Genomic DNA, 21,589 nt, shown 5'->3' with positions numbered 1-21,589 from the left:
TAATCTCGCTGTAGATCTTCGGATGCCGCGGATACGTGAAAAATGAATTTGTATCTCCGCGTCTCTCTCTGCGAGACGCGGAGATACATCTTTTTTGCCTTTCGTAGTTTTTACGGCATCGAAAATCGATTTTGTCGGAAATTACACCGATTTTCGGGATCCTGCTTCTGCATGCCCACGTGTTTTGTTTTACATGTCATGTAAGTTTGTAATGAGAAAATAAATTGCTCATGCGCCCTGCAAAAAACCGCATTCTCACCAACTGTATATCACACTTCTTTATTTCTATATATTCATATTATTAAAATTTCTCTCAGTCTTACTAAATTATCTATCAAAAAAATTGATAAGGCCATACACAAATATTGTTAGGTAAAATAAATATATACATAATTGCCAGCATAAATTATAAATCTACAATTGTGTAGTTCTAAATCTTTCAATATATATATATATATATATGCAATTATGATATGCACTATAATATAATTGTTGACAGAGAATACAGAGTAATATTGAATACTTTTATTATATTATTGAAAGTTTCTCGAGATAATATATGTTGAACAACGCGCTTAACTACAACGCACGTGTAATGATTTCAGCCGTTAAGTATTATCACTGTATAATTATCCTGCTGCATAAAAATGTAGCAGGACCTTTGCTTCCGTACGAGACTGAATATTTCGCAATTCGCAACTTTCGGTACATATATTAAATAATGAATATGCATCTGCACGTGCATAGTTTTCATGACTTAAAAAATGACATAACAGATATTTTTTATCACTGCACGATCATTTCCCTGCATTATGACAGTTCACCAAGCAATAAATTCATATCGCTCAAATTAATAAAAATTAATCATGCTGATGAATCAATCACTCGATGTTGCTCACATATTTGACGAACCAAACCCATTGTCGCGTGAAATCAGATCTGCTTCAATCAAGCGACCTCGTAATTTTCTTGCGCCTAAATCGTGTCGTTCAATAATGCGACCTTAGAATCTCGTGTTATCTGGCATCTTGACAAAGTACGCGATCTTATCCTCTGCTACTCTGTAATTGTGAATCCATCTCGAACCTTTCCTCAGACTCCCGTCGATGCCATCCCTCCAGACACCAGCCGGCAGGTAAACTTCTCTCTGCCTGCTGCCAGAATAAAGCACCGGCGCGACAATCAGTTCCTCGCCAACGGAGAACTCGTCGACCACCACATGACAGGCCGGGTCGGCCGGATCCAGCATCCAGAGTGGTCTGATGATAGGCAGGCCGGTGTCCAGAGTCTCGTTCGCGTACTTCTTCAGCAACGGCGTCACCGTCTTCTGCCGCAAGGTGGTCAATCTTTTGGCGATTTCCAGAACCGATTCATCCGAGTACTTGCTAGGCAGATGAGTGAAACGGATCACGGGTAGGAAGGTGGACAGTTGCAACCATCGGATGTAGAGCTCCTTGTCTGGCAAGTCCACCTCGAAGTCGTTGTCAGGATTGTTATCCGACATAGGGAGCGCCACGTCACCGCCCACCGCGCCCGGCATGATAAACGGATAGCCGATCATGCCGTAGCTGAGCACGGTGGGGATGACAGTCTTGATGGCTTTCCAGGACGATGCAAAGGGTGGCAGGGACACGAAGACGGGCGCTCGTGGCCTGGAAATGGCGCTGGAAACGCCGATCACGGGAATGGTGCCCAGTATCGAACGGGTAAAGATGGTCTTGTAATGATCGGGATTGGTCAGCGGCTGCTCGCATTTGTAATAGTGTGGCATGTCCTGAGCGGTGCCCAAGTCGAGGTAAAATGAATCAACGTGATATTTCATAATCAAGCTCTCGAGCTTTGCTTGCAGCCAAGGTAAAGTCTTGTTGTTTGTGATGTCGAGCACACCAGCGCTGTTACTTTGCTTGTACCTACAATAAAATATTATTAAAGATTCTTCAGATATTTTTCTAATCAATTAATAATACCCAAAAAGTACAACTATGTATTATAATATACTATATACATATATTGCGGCTTGCACATTATTGCACACTATGTGGACTTTGCCCGTAACATATGTATTATATTATAAGAATTAATAAGAAATATGTGATTGAAAAAAGTAACCTTGTCAACGCCGGAATCCGAGGATCGCTCCCTCTCTCCGAGATGAGTAATCTGTTAGCGACAGCGTCCTTAAAGTTTACAGATTCCGTGGAGATAAATGGCTGGATGCTGAAGACTATTCGAAACCCTCTGCGATGAATGATATTAATAGTCTCCTCCATAGAGGGAAATCGGTCTTCATCCAGGACAAAATCTCCTGGACTCGGCTGCCATTCCTCGCTCAGCAGAACGTGGCCTTGGCGAAGAAATCCCAGGGCGATCACGTCCTCCGTGTAATTGTAAATAGCCGCCTCGTTGATGGGTGAAATCTGCCAGACTGGTTCGGATAGCAGCGAATGAACGGCATGCAGCTCGTCAGGCTTTAAACCATCCCATAGAGACTTTTCCGCCATCGAAGAGTGTAGAGTCTTCATATTATCGGTAGCGCAAATGGTGTAGTTGAGCTGAGGTAGCGGTGTCAGGTGATTGATGTATGCAAAAGCATCATGTTTGGCTTGAAGGCAAAAGTCGTTGGTCCGATTGGCGTTGATAGAGACGTACAACGGCGTCTCGGGATCCACCAGAATCGTAGCACCCTTCGAGTTGAGAAAGTATCTTTTCAACACATTGCCGAAGGAATGTCTCCTCACGTCACCCGTGATAAAAGGACTAAGCTCCAGGCGACCTCGTTCTAAAGGATACGCCATGTTCTGAATCTGACCGGCGCCATACCAGTGGCCTCTCTTCGAGGACCAATCGAAGCAGTCCTTGGGATTGTAATAGGGACTCAGGCTCTGCCAAGTCACGTGGTAGCAGTGCATGTCCTCGCGCTTTGTGTGCGCGAGATAGAGTCGTGTCTGTTGCAGCCACTCGAGGCAAACCGAGTCCTGCCGTTGATGATGAGGGAGACAAGGATACACTCCCGTTTCTGGTGGAATACCCTCGCCGAGCCGAGCGGCGATAATCTCTGCGCCGGTACTACTGTAGACTGTCATCACCCTTTCATTTTTATTAAATCTGAAAGGAAGATCAATCGTATAAACGATTATTACGGTTTGCTGAAAAATTTTCGTAATTTTTATAAAATATGACAAAAAGTAAAAATCTTGTACAATGACATATCGATGGATAGTATAATTCAGAAAAAATAATAAAGAAAAAATATACAGATAATATACAATATACAAATAATATCAATAAATTATGTTTCCATTCTTTTCGAAGATAATGCAGTCGTAAAAAATTAAGTGTAAGCATTAGGTCAACAATTGAATACGCATTTTGAGACTGACACGAGATCGGCGTAATAAACGAGCCTTAATGTATTCCATTAGGTGCTTCCTGGTAGAGGCAAACGACCGAAAATTATTCCACAGTAGGCAAGCGATACAAAACGTCGCAAACTATAATAACAATACATTACAATGATTTGATAAACGATAACTTGCTCGAAAGAAAATATTCTTATATTAAATTAATATTAATTAATGTTAATTAATACAATTTTATTACCAAAAGTATATAATACAAAGATTTTTTATTTATTCTTCATTTAAAATGTTGTTTAACCCTTTGAGTCACGAATTTTTCTAATTGTCAGTATTTTATAAAATTTGGTATATAAAGGTTTTTGGGGTCGCTAATTACGAATCGGTTGTCAGATTTTCAAAATTCAAGATGGCGGATCCAATATGGCAGACGAAATTTAACTTCCGCTATATTGGATCACTATATTAAATTTTGAAAATTACATTTTTTTTCCTTTAGATTCAGATTCTGCGATCTACAAAAACCTTTAGAGAAAAATTTAAAAAAGAATACAACTGTTACTTTCAATTTAGAACAGAAAATATTGTCTTTTATATATTTTTTATCAAAAAAGGAGGATTTAACAAAAACAACACGGTGGAAAATTCTAAAAAAATTCTGAAAAATACTTTAGAGTGTACTAAGATTATAAAAAAATTTCTGTATTTATTGTCATAATAGATTACTAGAGAATGCATTTTTTCGTAAAAAAGTACTAATTTTGAAAAAAGTACTAATTTGACTAATTTTGTTTGTTTATAAATGATATTTTTGCAATAAACAATTAATGACTATTCATATTTTTTTACACTTATTAATATTCTAGAGACTCTGTAGAAACAAAAAATCCGATATTTGTTGATAAAAAAGTAGTTAAAACAATAAAAAACTACAAAAAAAAAGGTGGGTCTCTGGGTGACTCTCTGTGACTCAAAGAGTTAATGTCAAATACTCACCTGAATTTGTCAAAGTAAGCTCGTTGTAATACATGCTGGTTGTAATAAATGTGTGCAAATCCCACGAGAAAAACGACGCAGAGAAAGAGAATACCGACAAATGCTCTAAGCCTGCGAGAAATTGAATATTTTTTTAGAGTTTATAACATTTTATTAAAATAGTCGCAATCATAAATGATCCATAATATTCTTCTCAGATTTTAATAAAAATATATTTTAATCAATATTAATGTATCAAATTATTCTGTCATCCCAAAAAATCTTCTTAGTCGTTTTACCTGTAGTCGGCGTTCTGACGTCTCGCGCTGCTTCGCAATGCTTGCGGTAACGATAATTGCAGTTTTTCCTTCAAGAGACTGCTGATGCTGTTTACGCTAGTTATCGTGGAATTTGCACTCTGCGCACCCGAAAGTTCCGTAGCGTCGTTTCCCATTTTTTCGTTCACCGACGGTTGCATGACTCTGCTTTTCCTTCGCGGTGGAGCTTGCAATGGTACTCTACGAAAAAAAAAAGATTCTTTTTTTATCATGTAATTAATTAAAAAATTTTAATCTATTAAAATCTTTTTATTTTGTAATTAAATTATTTTCTTATTATGTAATTAAAAAAATGGGCAAAGAGTAAATATCATTTTAATTTCATAAAAAGATATGTATATACGTATACGTTATACCTTTGCAACGATACAGCGCTACCGATATCATATCGGGGAATCATCCTATTATATGTATATCAAATTATGTGATTGATATTTATATATAAACTTAAAATTTCTTTTTTAATTCTTAAAATACTTAATTTTTTTTAACGCAGGAAGCACAAATACAACCGTATATTTAAAAAATGCAACAAATTGTAATGACAGTAATGACACAAATGACAGAAGAATAGTAGACAATTTTGAACAATTATGTACGTGGAAGAAAAAAAAATCGAGAGAAGACTGTAATTACAATCGCGTGCAACTGTTGGCCAAAATGAACATTTGCAGTAGCCGAGTCTTACGGCGCGATAACCCTGATGCGATAACCCTGATGCGATATCAAGGAAGGTCGGAATCGACGATGATGCTTATGATGACCGTGAACGCAGTCAGATATATTAGGTACGCCTGTTTCATTTACTCAGTCTAACAATAAGCGTAAATGCAAACGCAGTAAACAGTGTTATATCGTATATATATATATATATGCATTTAGTGAAGTATTGCAATGCAAATTGCACATACATTTAGAGTGCACATTGTGGAGAAAAAATTGTTGTCTATGGAATTTTCGTCTGTTGTGCTGACGTTTCACTATACAAGTGACATTATGGATTTATTAAGCGGTTGAGACAGGTTAATACAGGTGCGAACCGAATCAATATTGAAATGCCAAACACAAATCGACGTGCAATATGTTGTACCACGTTATTAACGTCCGTTGAATAAAGTACGAGCTTGCGCGAAAAGTTACCTGCATTATATTTGTTACACAAATCGTATCTAAGATAAAGTTGACTGAAGCCAATTAATAGAGACGACAAAATAATTTTCCATCATGGAAATTAAAATTCAGACAGACATCCTATTCGAATTTTCAGAAGAGTGTGTCTAAATGTTCATTCTTCCGAACTTTTAGAAAAATAACTCTGATGATCACAACAGATTGTATGAAATTACTTTTCAGATTTATGAAATTACTTTCTGAAAATTTTGACAAAAATATGTCTGAATTCTTAGATAAATTTTTTACAGTGCTGTGATAATAGCTGGATTTATGAAGCTCGCAATTTTAATTCACTTTATTCTTTACCCTTTGAGTCACGAATTTTTCTAATTGTCAGTATTTTATAAAATTTGGTACATAAGGGTTTTTGGGGTCGCTGATTACGAATCCGTTGATTTTCAAAATTCAAGATGACGGATCCAATATGGCAGACGAAATTTTACTTCCGCTATATTGGATCCCTATATTAAATTTTGGAAATTAAATTTTTTTTCTTTTAGATTCAGATTCTGCGATCTAAAAAAACTTTCAGAGAAAAATTTAAAAAAGAATACAACTGTTACTTTCAATTTAGAACAGAAAATATTGTTTTTTATATATTTTTTATCAAAAAAAAGAGGATTGAACAAAAACAACACGGTGGATAATTCTAAAAAAATTCTGAAAAATACTTTAGAGTGTACTAAGATTATAGAAAAATTGCCGTATTTATTGTTATAATAGATTAGTAGAAAATGCATTTTTTCTACTAATCTATTAAAAAAGTACTAATTTTGACTGTTTATATATGGTATTTTTGCAATTAACAATTAATGACTGTTCATATTTTTTTTTACACTTATTGATGTTCTAGAGACTCTGTAGAAACAAAAAATCTGGTATTTGTTGATAAAAAGTAATTAAAACAATAAAAAACTATGAAAAAAAGGTAGGTCTCTGGGTGACCCGCTGTGACTCAAAGGGTTAAGGGTCATGCTCAGTCAGGAAGCCGAAAAAAACATGATTTTTGGAAATTTTTTTTTCAAAAACTGTAAGACTTAAAAAAAAGCTTTTATATTTGAAAAAAATATGTTTTTACAAATTTCAAATAATTTTTTATTAAAAAATATTAATAAATAAAAAAGATATAATTTTTCTTTCCTTTTGAAAAACTTGTTTGATTTTTTTCAAAATTTCTGCCTAAGCATGACCCCTTAAACTTTAATCGAAATAATTAAAGCCAACATCAACTCACTTGGCCAACTCTTCGTCATTTGCTTCTTCCTCCGTGTCGGATCCCAAGGGGCTTCCATTCGGCGTCGAACCGCTGTTGCTAAAAGTCACGCTACTGCTGGTCTCGCTCTCCTCTCTCGCGAATTTCGACACGGTTCCCTGAAACGTCAACAATTCAGGTGTGAACAAGCAAGCCCGAACCGCGCGCCTGTGCAATGAAACAAACTCGTCGATCGACGCCAGAATTCATCGTTGTCGATCACATAGCAAGATTCATTCTATTTCATCTATATCGATCGCTGATGCAACGATCGAGAGCATACGTGTCTCGTGTTCACGTTATTTCTTTTATCGATATACATAACAATCCGCGCGAAAATATGTGACGCTGATAAGATGCTAATTTATTCCTCGCTACTGTTGTTTTTGGCACCTTCTAACTGTACAGATGAATCAACGCATTTTCGATGAGGTTATTAATAAAAAATAAAAGTGTTAAAAAAAGTGTTTTAAAAAATTTAATAAAAATGTTTTAATAAATTTAATAAAAGTGTTTTAAAAAATCTGAAAAAATTTATATAATTTCTTTGATCCTTTTAAATATTAAAATAATAAACTTGAAAAATAATTCGCTTAGATATATTGTTTTATGATTATTTGTTTTCGAGAAATTGAAATTGCTGTTCGAAAAATAATACACCAGTACGGAAAGGTTATTTATATTTTTTTGGATTTTTTATTTATATTTTTGTGGATATTTACATTTATAATTCTTTTTTTTTTTAAATAAGAAAGAAACAAAAATATTTTAAATAAAAATATGCGAAATATCTCCGTACGTATGATCGATGAAGTAAATACGAACTAAGTACAATGACCGCATCTACAAAAATATTTCTTATCAGTAACGCTTATTGTATGTATGTACATCGTATATCAAACGACAAATTTAACCTAACCAACTAATATAATACTTCAGATACTATTGCAGTCTCTCTGGAGCAAAAAATATCGACCTTCGATTTAAAGTCATTAGCGTTATGCTAATTTTGCTGTGCGAACCTCTCTACATAAGTGTACTGTTGTCTATTCATATATTCAATTGTTATAACTAAATTAATTAAATCATAATAAGCGATGCTTACCGTCATTATCGATATTCCTTTTATTACATTTTTTATCGAAAAAGAAATTCAGCACACTATAATTTAATATTACTGAAATTCTTTTCTAATTTCACTGTCTTCTCACTGTCTAAATTTATTCATACACGTTACATAGATTTAAGGTGAAAGATAATAAACAATTCCGATGAAGGAGAAAGTATTTTGAAGAATGTTTAAAGAAAGGATGGATATAAAATGAAATCGCACAATACACGTGTGAGAGATACACGAAGCAACGGTTCCGTTCATATCAAGCGGTCTGCAGGAACTACTCGTTTCTCCAATAAAAACATGAAGCGGTATGCATGCACGGTATGATAGTTCGCTAACGATCCGCAAACATTACGTAACGCAGCATTGACGAGGAATCTCATTTATTCGTAACTGGACGTAAATACTATGCTAGATAATGATTAATGAGATGAAATAATATCTAATATATTAGATATTAGATATATCTAATATGTAATATATATACTTTTATGGTAAGGCAATCGAAAAATGAATATTTTACGAGATATCTTGTATTTTACGTCAAAATATTGCAACTTTGAAGCCTTATAACTCGAAAAGTGTTTAATGAAAAAACATTTTATCATAGTGTTTTGGAAAGCTCTCAAGATAAGCTACAAGAATATGCAAAAATATATAGGGTGTTCCATTTAAGAAATTTAAAATGACCTTCACGTGACCTTCATGTGACTTTTCAAGGTCAAACTAATGGCACCATCTTGTGTTCCCCTAGAAACCATACAACTTTTGTCTGAAACATTTTTTCGAATTTTCCATATTTTTCGAGATATTTCACTGGAGGAATTAAAATAAGACACCCTGTATAAATAATGTTTAAACTCGTTTTTAGTTTATAGAGATTGACATTATTCACGCATAAGACAATAATATTTTGTATTTTTATAATATATAATCCTCTCTTAAATATATTATAAAATATTATTATTTGTCAAATATATAATATATGTATTATATATTAAAAATTATACAACCTTGGTCAAAAGTATTAAGCATAATGACTCTTAAATTTTCCGTATTTTTTATTTTGTTAATAGTATATAAATACTAAAAAGATTAAAAAATTTAAAAGAACTATCGATAATACTTTAAAGCTGAAATTTTAAGCTTTAAAATGTTTTCTTAATTTTTCGTTTGCGATAATTTTTCGCTGACTATCGGCAACATGTCTGAAAAATACAAATTTAATTTAAAAATTATGTATCTCGGCCGAAAAAAATTGTGGGGCAGTTTAAAAGAAAGCATTTTGTAGGCAAAAATGTTGTAGTTTATGGAACTTGACTTAAATTTTTCGAAAAAATTTTTTTACCGAGTATCGCAGAGTATCAAATACAATAAAATTTTAAGAAACAAAACACTGTTCTTTTTTAAAGCATAAAACAAGGAAAATACATAAATTTTTTAATGTACTGATAACGCATTAAAATTGCTATCGGTAATTTGAAAAATTTTGATATTTTCCTGGTTCTGTGCTTTAAAAAAAACATTATTTTGTTTTTTAAAATTTTATTGTATTTTTGACACTCTGTCTGCAGCTCGATAAAAAAATTTCTCTCAAAAAATTTAAATCAAGTTCCATAAACTACAAAATGCTTTTTTTAAAACTTTTCTAATTTCCTTTGGTCGTGATACATAATTTTTAAACTAAATCTGTGTTTTTCAGACATGTTGTCGATACTCGAAAAATTATTATAGACGATAAAATTAAAAAAAAAACATTTTAAAGCTTGAAATTTCAGCTTTGAAGTGCTATCGATAATTTAAAAAAATTTTTTAATCTTTTTAGTATTTATATACTATTAATAAGATAAGAAATACGGAAAATTTAAGGGTGCTTAATACTTTTGACCATGGTATATTATAAAATACATAAAAAATTTGTTAGAAAATATAAAAATATAGAACATGTATATATAATATATTTAAAAATATAAAATATATACATATGTAAAATATATTAAAAAATATATTTAAAACATCTCTTTCTCTCTCCCCCTTTCTCTCTCTTAAATTGCTAAAATTCTTAAAATATTTTCCAGTCAAAAATTTTGTTTTATAAAGATTTTTGGACACTTCTCCTGAATGATGGTTCTATCTGCATCTGTCACTGTCAACCAGGAGTCTCTTCAAATAGTATATGAAACTGTACTTGATCCTTCATGTTACTACTCATCGGTAGCAACGATTGTTCATTCGCGAACATTTTCATATACAATTTTTTTTCCCAAGACTTAGGATAATAATTATCAATCACGCTGTTAATCGAAAACTTTCGAGAAGAACTATAGGAAATAAGAGTCGATTATTATTTCCTCAATATAAACAACATATTTTAAGCCTAATAATACAATCGCATTATACGAATACAATTCCATTCAAAATTAAAATATATAATACATAATCACTTACGTTTTGTCTGTCTATTCGAAGATCGTCCATCTCGTCGAGTTTGCTAGGCATTGAGATGCTGGTCTTCCTTATATTCGTAACGCGTAGCGCTGTCACTTCCGGAAGTGCTTTCACCGTGGTCGTCTTGTCGGTCGCTTCTTGATTATTTTCTCGTCTACCTACGTTAACAAGCGCATTCGTATTGTCGTTCGATTTATCTGGAAGCCAAAGAAACATAAGAAATGGATCGAGTGAAAATTTATACAATATTTAAAATATTTGCGTATCACTTGGTGACAATTAATTATATATTAAAATAACATTTCTACAAATTTAATTTGCATAGTCCAACGTTATCGCTAAATAAATATTAACGTCAGAAACAGATACACTTACGCAAATATCGTGATTCTACGCGCTAATCGCGCTTATCATAGTACAAACTTTCATAGGAAAACATCGCGGCGGTGCAATTAAAGTTCATTGCAGTTAATATTTAAAAACGTACCATGATGGTACCGCATGACAAAACAAACAAATATCAAGGATATAACCTGCTTTTATAATCTTTGCAAACATATGATATATAAATGAATAAATAAATTAAATTGATTTCTTTGATATCTTCCTAAATAGAAAAAGAAAGAAAGAAAGTCGCAAAAATAATCTTAAAAGTGCAAAAGAAAAATGTGTGATTGCCCACAAAAGTTGATAAATGACAAAATCGTTGGAAAAATCAGTCCGGAAACCGTAACCCTCTTTTCGAAATGTTCCACGTCATATCGTCCCGGAAAAGACATCCTCGAACATACAATTCCAGCTGATCCGACGTATACGTCGATCGATTTTGTGCAATCCAGTAGCAGTGATACGACATCTAATTCTGTGAAAGGATCGTCGTCGAGCCTCTCTAGCGAATCTAGCAGAACGGTAGGATATCGACAAAGAAATAAATTAAGGATGTTAGTACCTATTTTTAAAAATATAAGAATTTAATAAAATTTTGCACAGATTGTTCTGATACATGTTCAGAGACTTATGAAAAAACCTAGAGTTGATTCACTGAAGCAATCAAAAGTTATAAGGATTTTAATTTTCAATGAATTTACCCGTCAATATTATTATAAATATAATTATTTTGTGAATCTAATTATAAGTAAAAGTATTAATATAATTATAAATATAATTATTTATTTAAATAAGTATAAATATAATTATTTCTGTCCTTTTTAGCTGTTAAATTGATACAATTACAGATTTTCTATCTTATAAAAAACCTGTGATCGTGTTGATTTAAAAGCTAAAATAGATAGAAATAATAATAGGAATTTATTCAAAATTTGCAAAAGTTTAAATATAAAGGAAATATTTGATCACATAATTTTGGTCAAATACTGACTAGTTCAAAAGATATTGAATATAATTTTCTCAATTTCGTCTTATTATCCGAGATGACATTATTTATTAAAAACGTGGCAACGTAGCATTCAGCTGAGCCTTCTTTTGACATTTTTAAATAATCTATCTTTTCATCTGAAGAAGCCTCTATATACAAACGTGTAAGCGAGAAGCGACTAGGCTTCATATGTCAATTTGCAATTTGATCAACTTATGAAAAATTACCATGTTGCCACATTTCTTTCTTCTCGGAGAAATGACAAATTATTAAATTTATCAAAGAAATAGTTAAAAATCTTCTATATTTTGTCATTACTCACTATTATAATTTTTATTCTGACATTTTTAATTACTCTGCACGAGTAAATTCTTTTATTTTTATAATTCAAATTTTGTGCTGTAATGTTGAAATCGAGGTACCATCAATGATAAAAGTTTCTCATTATAATTTAAGAAACACAAAAATTCTCCGAAAAAAGTAACAGAAGTTGGAAAATACATTTCTACATTCTAGCTATGAATAAATAATAAGATTTTATGCAATCTTTAACTAATCATATATTAAGATATATGAGAAAAGTATATATTCGTCAATTTCAACTATTTTTTGCTCCGATTGTAGGTGCTAAACATCCTTAAACTGTCAAAATTAATTTTGTCTCGTAAATTAATAATTATTTCGATAATCGTGTACAGTATAAATTCATTGATCCAACGGAATGCGATTATTCTGACGAAGAAGAGAGTTTGAAATTGACAGCAGTTTGCGTCGACAGAGAAATTAAAAAGACGGTCGAAAAGGAGCTGGAAGTCGAATGCACCTTGGCCATAATAAAGCCGGAAGCGGTGGTTTACAGAAAAGAGATAGAGCGTCAAATGTACACAGAGGGTTTCGAGATCTGTCAGACTCGATGGCTTCAGCTCACGCCTGAACAGGTTTCAGACTTCTATAACGACCACTTCGGCGAACTGAGTTTCCCTCGTCTGGTGGCATACATGTCCTCGGGACCCATCGTAGTGTTTGTGTTAGCAAAGCAAAATGCCGTGGAAGAGTGGAAAAGGATTATAGGACCGGCCACGGTATTGTACAGAATGTGTTAAAATTTAATAATGTACTTTAGCGACAAATTTCTTGTCATCAACATTGTTCAAATTGTTTCAAATATTGTTTCAGGTAACTGAAGCACGTCTATATTTTCCCGATAGCATCAGGGCGAGATACGGTAGCAAAGGAGATAGTTTTAAGAACGCCGTACATGGTAGTGACAGTCGCGAACAAGCCGAGAAGGAGATTCACTTTTTCTTTCCCGAATGTAAGAATTATTCTTTCACTTAATTATTTTTTCATGTTCTTAATTTTCCAATTCTTTTAATATTCTTTTGATACTGAATTAGAATTTGTCTTTTCTTTCAGTCATAACTGAACCATTATTAAAGAACGAGATGACTGAAGACTTTCTTTGGGAGAATATTAATCCGATTCTCGTCGAAGGTCTGACCTTGGTAAAATAATTTTGCCCGATAAATATTAAATTTGTTATTAATAAATTTATTTAATTTTATTAATTTCTTTTGGATAATTAATTCTACTCAATTTCCATAGTGCTGCAAATGTAGACCGGTCGATCCTGTATTGTGGTTAGCGCACTGGCTGATCCTAAATAATCCTAATAAACCTAAACTACCGAAAGCTCTCGCTTTAATTCCGACATAATGTTCTTCAAAATTTGTCTCATGTATTATCTACTTAATTCTATACTTAATACGATTAGAATCATTGTCTCACCCACTAGATCTATTTCCTTTGAAGCTTCTTGTCGATGACATGATGGCATCCTTTTTAACTTCCTGTTCGCGGTTTGCGGACTGTACCTCGAAATATAAAATAGAAAATTGCAAAGTGCTGTCTAATATAAAATTTATACTACTGAGTTTTTATTTATATAAAAATTTAAAAAGAATGCTAGAAATTTTCGAGTTTATTCTTTTTGATTTTGATTAGATATTTGTTTATTTATTTATGATGCATGGGAAAGTTCATAAGAGAGAAGAGAAAAGGAAGACTAATATTAAAAAAGCACAAGAACACGAAAAGAGAATACGAATAAAAGCAATAAAAAAATAAAAATAACTTATAAGTTAAATTGTATTAAATTTTAATAAATTATAAATTAGATTAAATAATTTAAATTTAGTATTGAAATAAAAATTAACTTTGCAATAAAACATGGTATTTAACGTGAAATTTTTTATTTTAGAAAAAATACTATTCTCTCTCTCTCTCTCTCTCTCTCTCTCTCTCTCTCTCTCTCTCTCTTTAGCATAATTACCTGGATTCCACCAAGTGCTGAATAATATCGATAATCGCTGGCTTCTTCCCAATTATATCAGGATCGCTGTTTGCATTATTCTCGTCGATTTTTACATCGTTGATTCTGCGCGAATCTTTCTGCTCTTCCACGATCACGCGTTGTTCGGATTCCGAATAATTATTGTTCGCGTTCCAATTTTTCGTCAACACTCGCGATGCAACATCGATAGCTTGTCCATTCGCGTTACATCGCACTCCATTTTGCCACGGCTTCGCCGCTCTGTCGATCTCGAAACGCACTCGTACCACCGCTGTATCATTCACATCATCGAAACCGTCGCGACTAATTTCCTGCGAGCCGTTGATTAATTCATTGTCGACCTCGCTTGCTTCGATGTCGTCGTCTTTTTTCTTACTATTTCTTAATTTTTCTCCAGGAATTGCAGACGGAGAGTTGTCAGTCGCGTTGATGGGTGATCTTCGAAATGTAACGAGAAACATTGGCATTATTGAGTAATCTATGTGTAAAATTATACCAAGATTATTCAATATACTACGTGCATCGTATATGTCTTTGAGGACCTTAGGAAAGAGAGTGCAGTAAATATGATAAATAATTTAAGGATGTTTAGCACCTACAATCGGAGCAAAAAGTAGTCGAAATTGACGAATATATACTTTTCTCATATATCTTAATATATGATTAGTTAAAGATTGCATAAAATCTTATTATTTATTCATAGCTAGAATGTAGAAATGTATTTTCCAACTTCTGTTATTTTTTTTCGGAGAATTTTTGTGTTTCTTAAATTATAATGAGAAACTTTTATCATTGATGGTACCTCGATTTCAACATTACAGCACAAAATTTGAATTATAAAAATAAAAGAATTTACTCGTGCAGAGTAATTAAAAATGTCAGAATAAAAATTATAATAGTGAGTAATGACAAAATATAGAAGATTTTTAACTATTTCTTTGATAAATTTAATAATTTGTCATTTCTCCGAGAAGAAAGAAATGTGGCAACATGGTAATTTTTCATAAGTTGATCAAATTGCAAATTGACATATGAGGCCTAGTCGCTTCTCGCTTACACGTTTGTATATAGAGGCTTCTTCAGATGAAAAGATAGATTATTTAAAAATGTCAAAAGAAGGCTCAGCTGAATGCTACGTTGCCACGTTTTTAATAAATAATGTCATCTCGGATAATAGAACGAAATTGAGAAAATTATATTCAATATCTTTTGAACTAGTCAGTACTCGAGCAAAATTATGTGATCAAATATTTCCTCTATATTTAAACTATACTTTTGCAAATTTTGAATAAATTCCTATTATTATTTCTATCTATATTAGCTTTTAAATCAACACGATCACAGATTTTTTATAAGATAGAAAATCTGTAATCGTATCAATTTAAGGGCTAAAAAGGACAGAAATAATTATATTTATATTTATTTATATAAATAATTATATTTATAATTATATATTAATACTTTTACTTATAATTAGATCCACAAAATAATTATATTTATAATAATATCGACGGGTAAATTCATTGCAAATTAAAATCCTTATAACTTTTGATTGCTTCAGTGAATCAACTCTAGGTTTTTTCATAAGTCTCTGAACATGTATCAGAACAATCTGTGCAAATTTTATTAAATTCCTATATTTGTAAAAATGGGTACTAAACATCCTTAATGTACAATAAAAATTGTACTGTGTTGACCAAATAAGTTCATTAGTAAGTATAAGCTTTTTCCGATCAAGTTTCGAACTACGAAATTAATCGAATATAGAACATATTAACTGCTTTGAGTTTATTCAGATGCAAATTTATAAATTTATTAGCACGTTAATGAGTCGGAAACATCAAGGATACCTTCGCGGCGAATGTCGAGGATTCAGCCAGGTTGGATCGATGAGCGCCGATTCTTCGGACTTGGCGGAGCTGACGTGACTCGCGGAGCCGCTACCAGGTTTGTACCAGGGCGACGGTGTCTTGGTAATAAATTTACCAAAGGTCGACCATTGCGAATTGGCACCACCCTCGTCCTGTTTAGAGGGTGAAGGTATAATGGACAGGGAAACGCCCCGTTGCTCGGCCAATCCGATCGGATCGACACTGGCTACCTTCACATCCCAAGGATCAACGATCGACAGCAGCACTTTCTGCGTTGTAGAACAGAGACGGGATGACGATCAGAGAGGACTGATGAGTAGCGCGGGAGTAGAGGGAGAATGACGATCGTTGAAACCGTCTGTGGGAGTGGACTCGTTAAGTCTTGTTAAAGTTATCCGCGGTGGTCGCGTTCTCTCCATCTTTCTCCCTCTCTCTGTCTCTGTCTAATTCTGATCAAGCTGAGACAGTCTCCCAACTGTAAAGAGCGTTCGCGAAGAGGAGCGCTAATGTAAGAAATTTAAAAATTTCCCCGAGCAATTTTTGTAATCGAGAAGTTCCTAATGAGATTATAATAGAGCATCTGTTACGACTAAACATGAATCATTTACAGGGAATATATAATTTTACTCTTCAACAAGTTCCTTAACGCTTTTAGTCATCGGCGTTTAGTCATCGTTTATGTAGAATAGACTAGATGGATCACGTGTGAAACGGTTTGACAGTTTCCATTCGTCTTTATTGCATAATGCAGCATAATCCATAACTTAGCGATTGTTTATATGATGGTGATGTCACGAAGAGTAAAAAAAACTGGTTACGGAGTATGAAATATTATTCATCAAGCATAACGGAACAAAATGATTTTTGTGGCATCGGTTTTTTGAATTTTTGCGTCCATGCTATTCAAAACTATCGTTTTCCTCAAAGTAAAATTTAAATCAGGAAATTTAACTGCAAATGTAAAAGAACAACGCGTTTCTTGATGTATTTTCCTCAACAATTGGAATTGTTTAGTAGAAAAAACTTATAAAGTTTTTCCTTGTTTCTTCAATCTATTGAAAAAAAGATGAAATTGCGTAGACAGTCTTGGTAAGATATTTCGAAACGCATTACGTTGGGGAAAACGTGGGATCTTCTAACGATTTAAATAGTGCTCGGAGATAATAACGTGACATAAAATTTTCACAAACGATAAACATGTAATCAAATATATTGGATTATATAAAGTTTTTATTTCTCACTTTGCGCAACAAGAAAGTAATCATAAATCATAATACATCTTCAAGATATTTTTCAATAAAACAAGATTAAATCAGCTACATTAGGAATAAAAAATAGTAAATAGTAGTTTTTATAATTTTAATTCTTCTTTATAATTGAAATAATATCTTTAATTAAATAAATAAAGTAGATAGATAATTATTTAAAGAGTTGTGTAATTAAACAGGTCATTATTATGCCTTGTATAATTAAACTAGGTATATGATAAATATATAAATTAAAATACTAAAATATATAATAATTAGATTATGTCTCTATATAACTATTTAACTAAAATTAGAAAGATCAAATTATTATTATTATTTCCATTATAAAAAAGAATAAAAATACAAATTTTTTTGCATTCTTTTATTCTTAATTTTGCGGATTTAATTTACTCGTTTTAATCGAAAATACCTTTTTTTAGCATAAAAAACACAAATACTTTTTAACAGTAATTGTCGATCTTTTTTTAGTCATTATCTTGACATCCGTTATCGATAAGACGAACGTTTTCTAAATCAAAAAAGATTTTAATCTTTTGTAAGCATCTTGCATTCGTTAAGATAGCACAACATTCACAAATATTAGTAATTATAACACTTTATTTGTACTTTATAGTTTTTACGTATTTAAAAAATTTTTTGTGGATGTCATCATTTTCTAAGAATGTAATCCGTCACAAGGAAATTGTAAAAGTTATAACAGTAAGGATTTTTTTTTTAAATTTATTTAAATGCGAAAGATATGAAAAATTTACCCTAATTATAAAGAATATAATTATGCAGGTACTATTTAAATAAAATAGAAATAAAAATTCTCGAGCTTTACATAATCTGTCAATAGAATTTTGTTTTTTATCGATTTGAAGGGGCTACCTTTTCACCACCCATTCTTCTCCTTTTCCTTTTAAAACGTTCCATGTCTTCTTCCGAAGAATTCAAGGCTCGCGACGATTAGATTGAATATACACGTATTTATAATAATCTCCACAGATTGTTCCACCTTCTGGGACAGGTGGTTTTGAACTGATCTGTCGTTCCGTATATCGGCGGCCACTTAGCGATATCTTCTTAGACCTTTTTGCATGTGTATTGGTATCACGTCATATACATGATACGAGGCCGCGAGCGTGTATACACTCGCCTTGCGAAGATCTATATCATGTATTGTAAAAGTGTGCCCACCTTGTATACTCACACGAACATAATCTCTGTGACATGCAACCGTCGCAAGTATACACACACATACACAATTCATCTTGACTTTATTTACAAGGTTTACGATGAAAAAATAGAGAGAAATGATAAACGCGCGAAAAAATAATACAATGAAACGCGTCACCCGTTATTCTTCGTCCTTCGCGAATTTCAATCCTCTTGCGAGGCAACGAAACTCTTCGTCAAAGCCTTCGATCAATTATTTCTTATTCATTTTTTTACTCAAAAATGATCCATCTCTTTTTTATTCACAAGAATTTTTTCCTCTACTTATGTAAAGATTTTCAGTGTGTTACGTCACTGAATCCATTTCAGATTATTACAGGACGTCAAGGAATAGATTTTAAATTACCGCGTTACGTAATAATAATTGCATTGTGACAGATATGTCGATTGCAAGTTCTCTTATAAACATGTGCTATATATTTGCTACTAGAATTACGGATCGTATATCGCGTGATTTTTATATCTACGATGTGATGCATAGATATATACTTACAATAAGAGGCAGGATGTAATTTATTAAAAAATAGGACAATAACAAGAATTTCATTTCTTTCGTTTTTTTTTTTTTTTTTTTTTTATTTTCTGTTTCTCAATAAGATGGCTCATAAAGAAATCGAATAATATCTCTCGCTAATTCGAAATACTAGTTTTACAGCAAAATTACGCGAACTGATGTTATACGATAAATTGGAGCATTTGTTATTACGTACTACGATTATACAGAATATTTTAATTATAACGCCTAAAGTGTGTGTTAACAGTAATGATATGGTCTCTTGTAATAACAATAAATTATATTACCTAATTTTTTTCGTCATTCTGCGTTCAACGAACAGCTTGTTAATTAACAAAGTATAGCGAATAATTAAACAAGCATTAATAAGCTGCCTCGTTTTTAATTTATTGATTTTTCTTCGAGAAACGCATTTGACAAAAACTGCAACGGACGCGAAGTGAAAGGAAATTTTTATTAAGCATTTTTTTTTAAATGAAAGAAAAATTATGTTTTTGACATACATATGCACGCGCTGAAATCGTGCCATAAGAGAGAAAAATGATAGAATTAAGATAAATACTGCAAGGGATAAAGATATGACAGTTTTACAAAACTGCGAAATCATTATCATTAATCCGACTATTTCCAGATCTCTCGCGCCAGAGTTGAATCTACTTGGACGTATCCTCTGCGATTATCCTGCACGATTTTTTCGAAAAATATTTACTACCAATCAACTATGTATATATATGTATATACGCGATCATCATTTTTCTCCTCGTAATTATTATTGCCATTCTCCACAACTGACTATTCTCGACGTCACAGATTTCTTTCTTTCGTAAAGCCAATTCAGAAATTAATTATCACTATTCGCCGATCAATGCAAGCGTGCACCGCGAAAGGTCTCGCATGTCTCTATTATACATATATGTCGAATCTTCCCTTTGGGTTTCTCGAATACTCGAATAATATCACGGCCAATGAGAAATCAGATAAATTCTGAATCTTAAGAGATCATCCGAAGGTTCATTTATTATCAATAACATTTCGCACGCACGCTAACTACAACTTGTCACGCATCATCTTGCACAATTACTTAACAGGCAGAACCTCACCCTCTCTTCCCGCTCCCCCTCCCCTCCCCTCTCGACAAAACAATGGAAATCATTATTGTAATTGTCTTGCTCGCTCGTGTACGCGATTAATGAATCTCGTATTTCACCGGGATAATCGCGTGTTCGATTATAATTACGTCCTATATTATATATGCTCTATATTTCTATTATACCATTAACAGTGTTATAACTATTTATTTATATATATATATATATATATATATATATATATATATATATAATTTTCTCATCGCACACATTTTTCTCATCATTCGAATCTTTTTACACGCATTTCCCATTCGCCGCACACTCACCATGAATAAAGTTTAAAAACATTAACGATAATAATATATCTACATATCTTTCTATATTTATATTCCATTTGCTTGCACTCGAGTAAGCGAACAAGTGGATTTTTAGAGAAGGCAAAGTACCCAGGTAGCAAGCACACGACATTTTGACGTCAAAATATAGTCAGTTCGAACCAAATATGACGTAAAAATGACTGAAAAATGACGGACTAATGTCAACATTTCAAGACGTTAAAAAGACGTGACTTCATGACCATTTTAGACCTATTAGTGACGTTTTAATGACACATTTGATCATGAATCTTTTCCTCCAGCGTAAACTCGTGAAAAGTGAAAAATTTATTCACAAATATTGAATTGGTTAATGAAACTTTTCACTTTTCACGAGTTCACGCTAGAGGAAAAGATTCATGATCAAATGTCATGATCGAGTCCCAGGTTATAGAGGAAATTCATGTTAGGGCCCTGAGGCATAGAGAATTGTGAATATCAAAATTATAATCCACAAAATTGTTGGAATAATTTAAGATATTATAAAAAACTAAATGAGTTTTTCGTTCAAAAATAGTAATACTTATTGTTAGGCGATTTATAATAATGACTTAAGAATCACGATATTATGACGTTCTTTTACAACATCATTAAGACGTCACAAAAAAGACGTTTTAAATTAGACATTATTTGCTCACGTGACGTCATTGAATTTGAAATGACCAGTTTTCGACGTCAAAATGACATGTGCTTGCTACCTGGGTATGTATGTAGGAACAAAAATTTTGTATGAGAAATGTACGTGTGTGTGTGTGTGTGTGTGTGTGCAAAAGAGTATTCGCCCTCCAAATGTTCGCTTTCTACTGTAAATTCGCGTCGAGTGGATGACAGGCAGGATGATCTTGCAGCAAAATCATCATCGTACGCAG

General features: G+C 32.6%; 2 protein-coding genes across 11 annotated transcripts; one reads left to right on the top strand and one right to left on the bottom strand.

Moving 5' to 3' along the window:
* Window positions 1-647: 647 nt before the first annotated feature.
* LOC140671781 (myogenesis-regulating glycosidase) lies at window positions 648-21,349 on the bottom strand. 10 transcript variants are annotated; one of them, XM_072903374.1, is made up of 10 exons: window positions 18,397-21,349; window positions 16,238-16,527; window positions 14,367-14,825; window positions 13,823-13,908; window positions 10,660-10,856; window positions 7,077-7,213; window positions 4,631-4,849; window positions 4,353-4,463; window positions 2,110-3,105; window positions 648-1,910 (listed from the first exon to the last, which is right to left on the bottom strand). In XM_072903374.1, the coding sequence occupies exons 1-10, from the start codon at window positions 18,439-18,441 to the stop codon at window positions 1,004-1,006; spliced, it is 3,447 nt and encodes a 1,148-aa protein (XP_072759475.1). In that variant the 5' UTR covers window positions 18,442-21,349; the 3' UTR covers window positions 648-1,003. The 10 variants fall into 10 exon arrangements, with proteins under 10 accessions (XP_072759475.1, XP_072759477.1, XP_072759476.1 ...); XM_072903376.1 differs by having other exon boundaries at window positions 10,660-10,817; XM_072903375.1 differs by having other exon boundaries at window positions 13,823-13,902.
* On the top strand, window positions 10,851-14,108 carry LOC140671783 (nucleoside diphosphate kinase homolog 5). The gene is made up of 5 exons (XM_072903387.1): window positions 10,851-11,568; window positions 12,733-13,116; window positions 13,211-13,349; window positions 13,451-13,539; window positions 13,640-14,108. The coding sequence occupies exons 1-5, from the start codon at window positions 11,326-11,328 to the stop codon at window positions 13,748-13,750; spliced, it is 966 nt and encodes a 321-aa protein (XP_072759488.1). The 5' UTR covers window positions 10,851-11,325; the 3' UTR covers window positions 13,751-14,108.
* Window positions 21,350-21,589: the final 240 nt, after the last annotated feature.

Source organism: Anoplolepis gracilipes, chromosome 12 (genome assembly GCF_047496725.1).
Source record: "Anoplolepis gracilipes chromosome 12, ASM4749672v1, whole genome shotgun sequence".
NCBI classification, from domain to species: Eukaryota; Metazoa; Arthropoda; class Insecta; order Hymenoptera; family Formicidae; genus Anoplolepis; species Anoplolepis gracilipes.
This window is presented reverse-complemented; position numbering and strand designations above follow the sequence as displayed.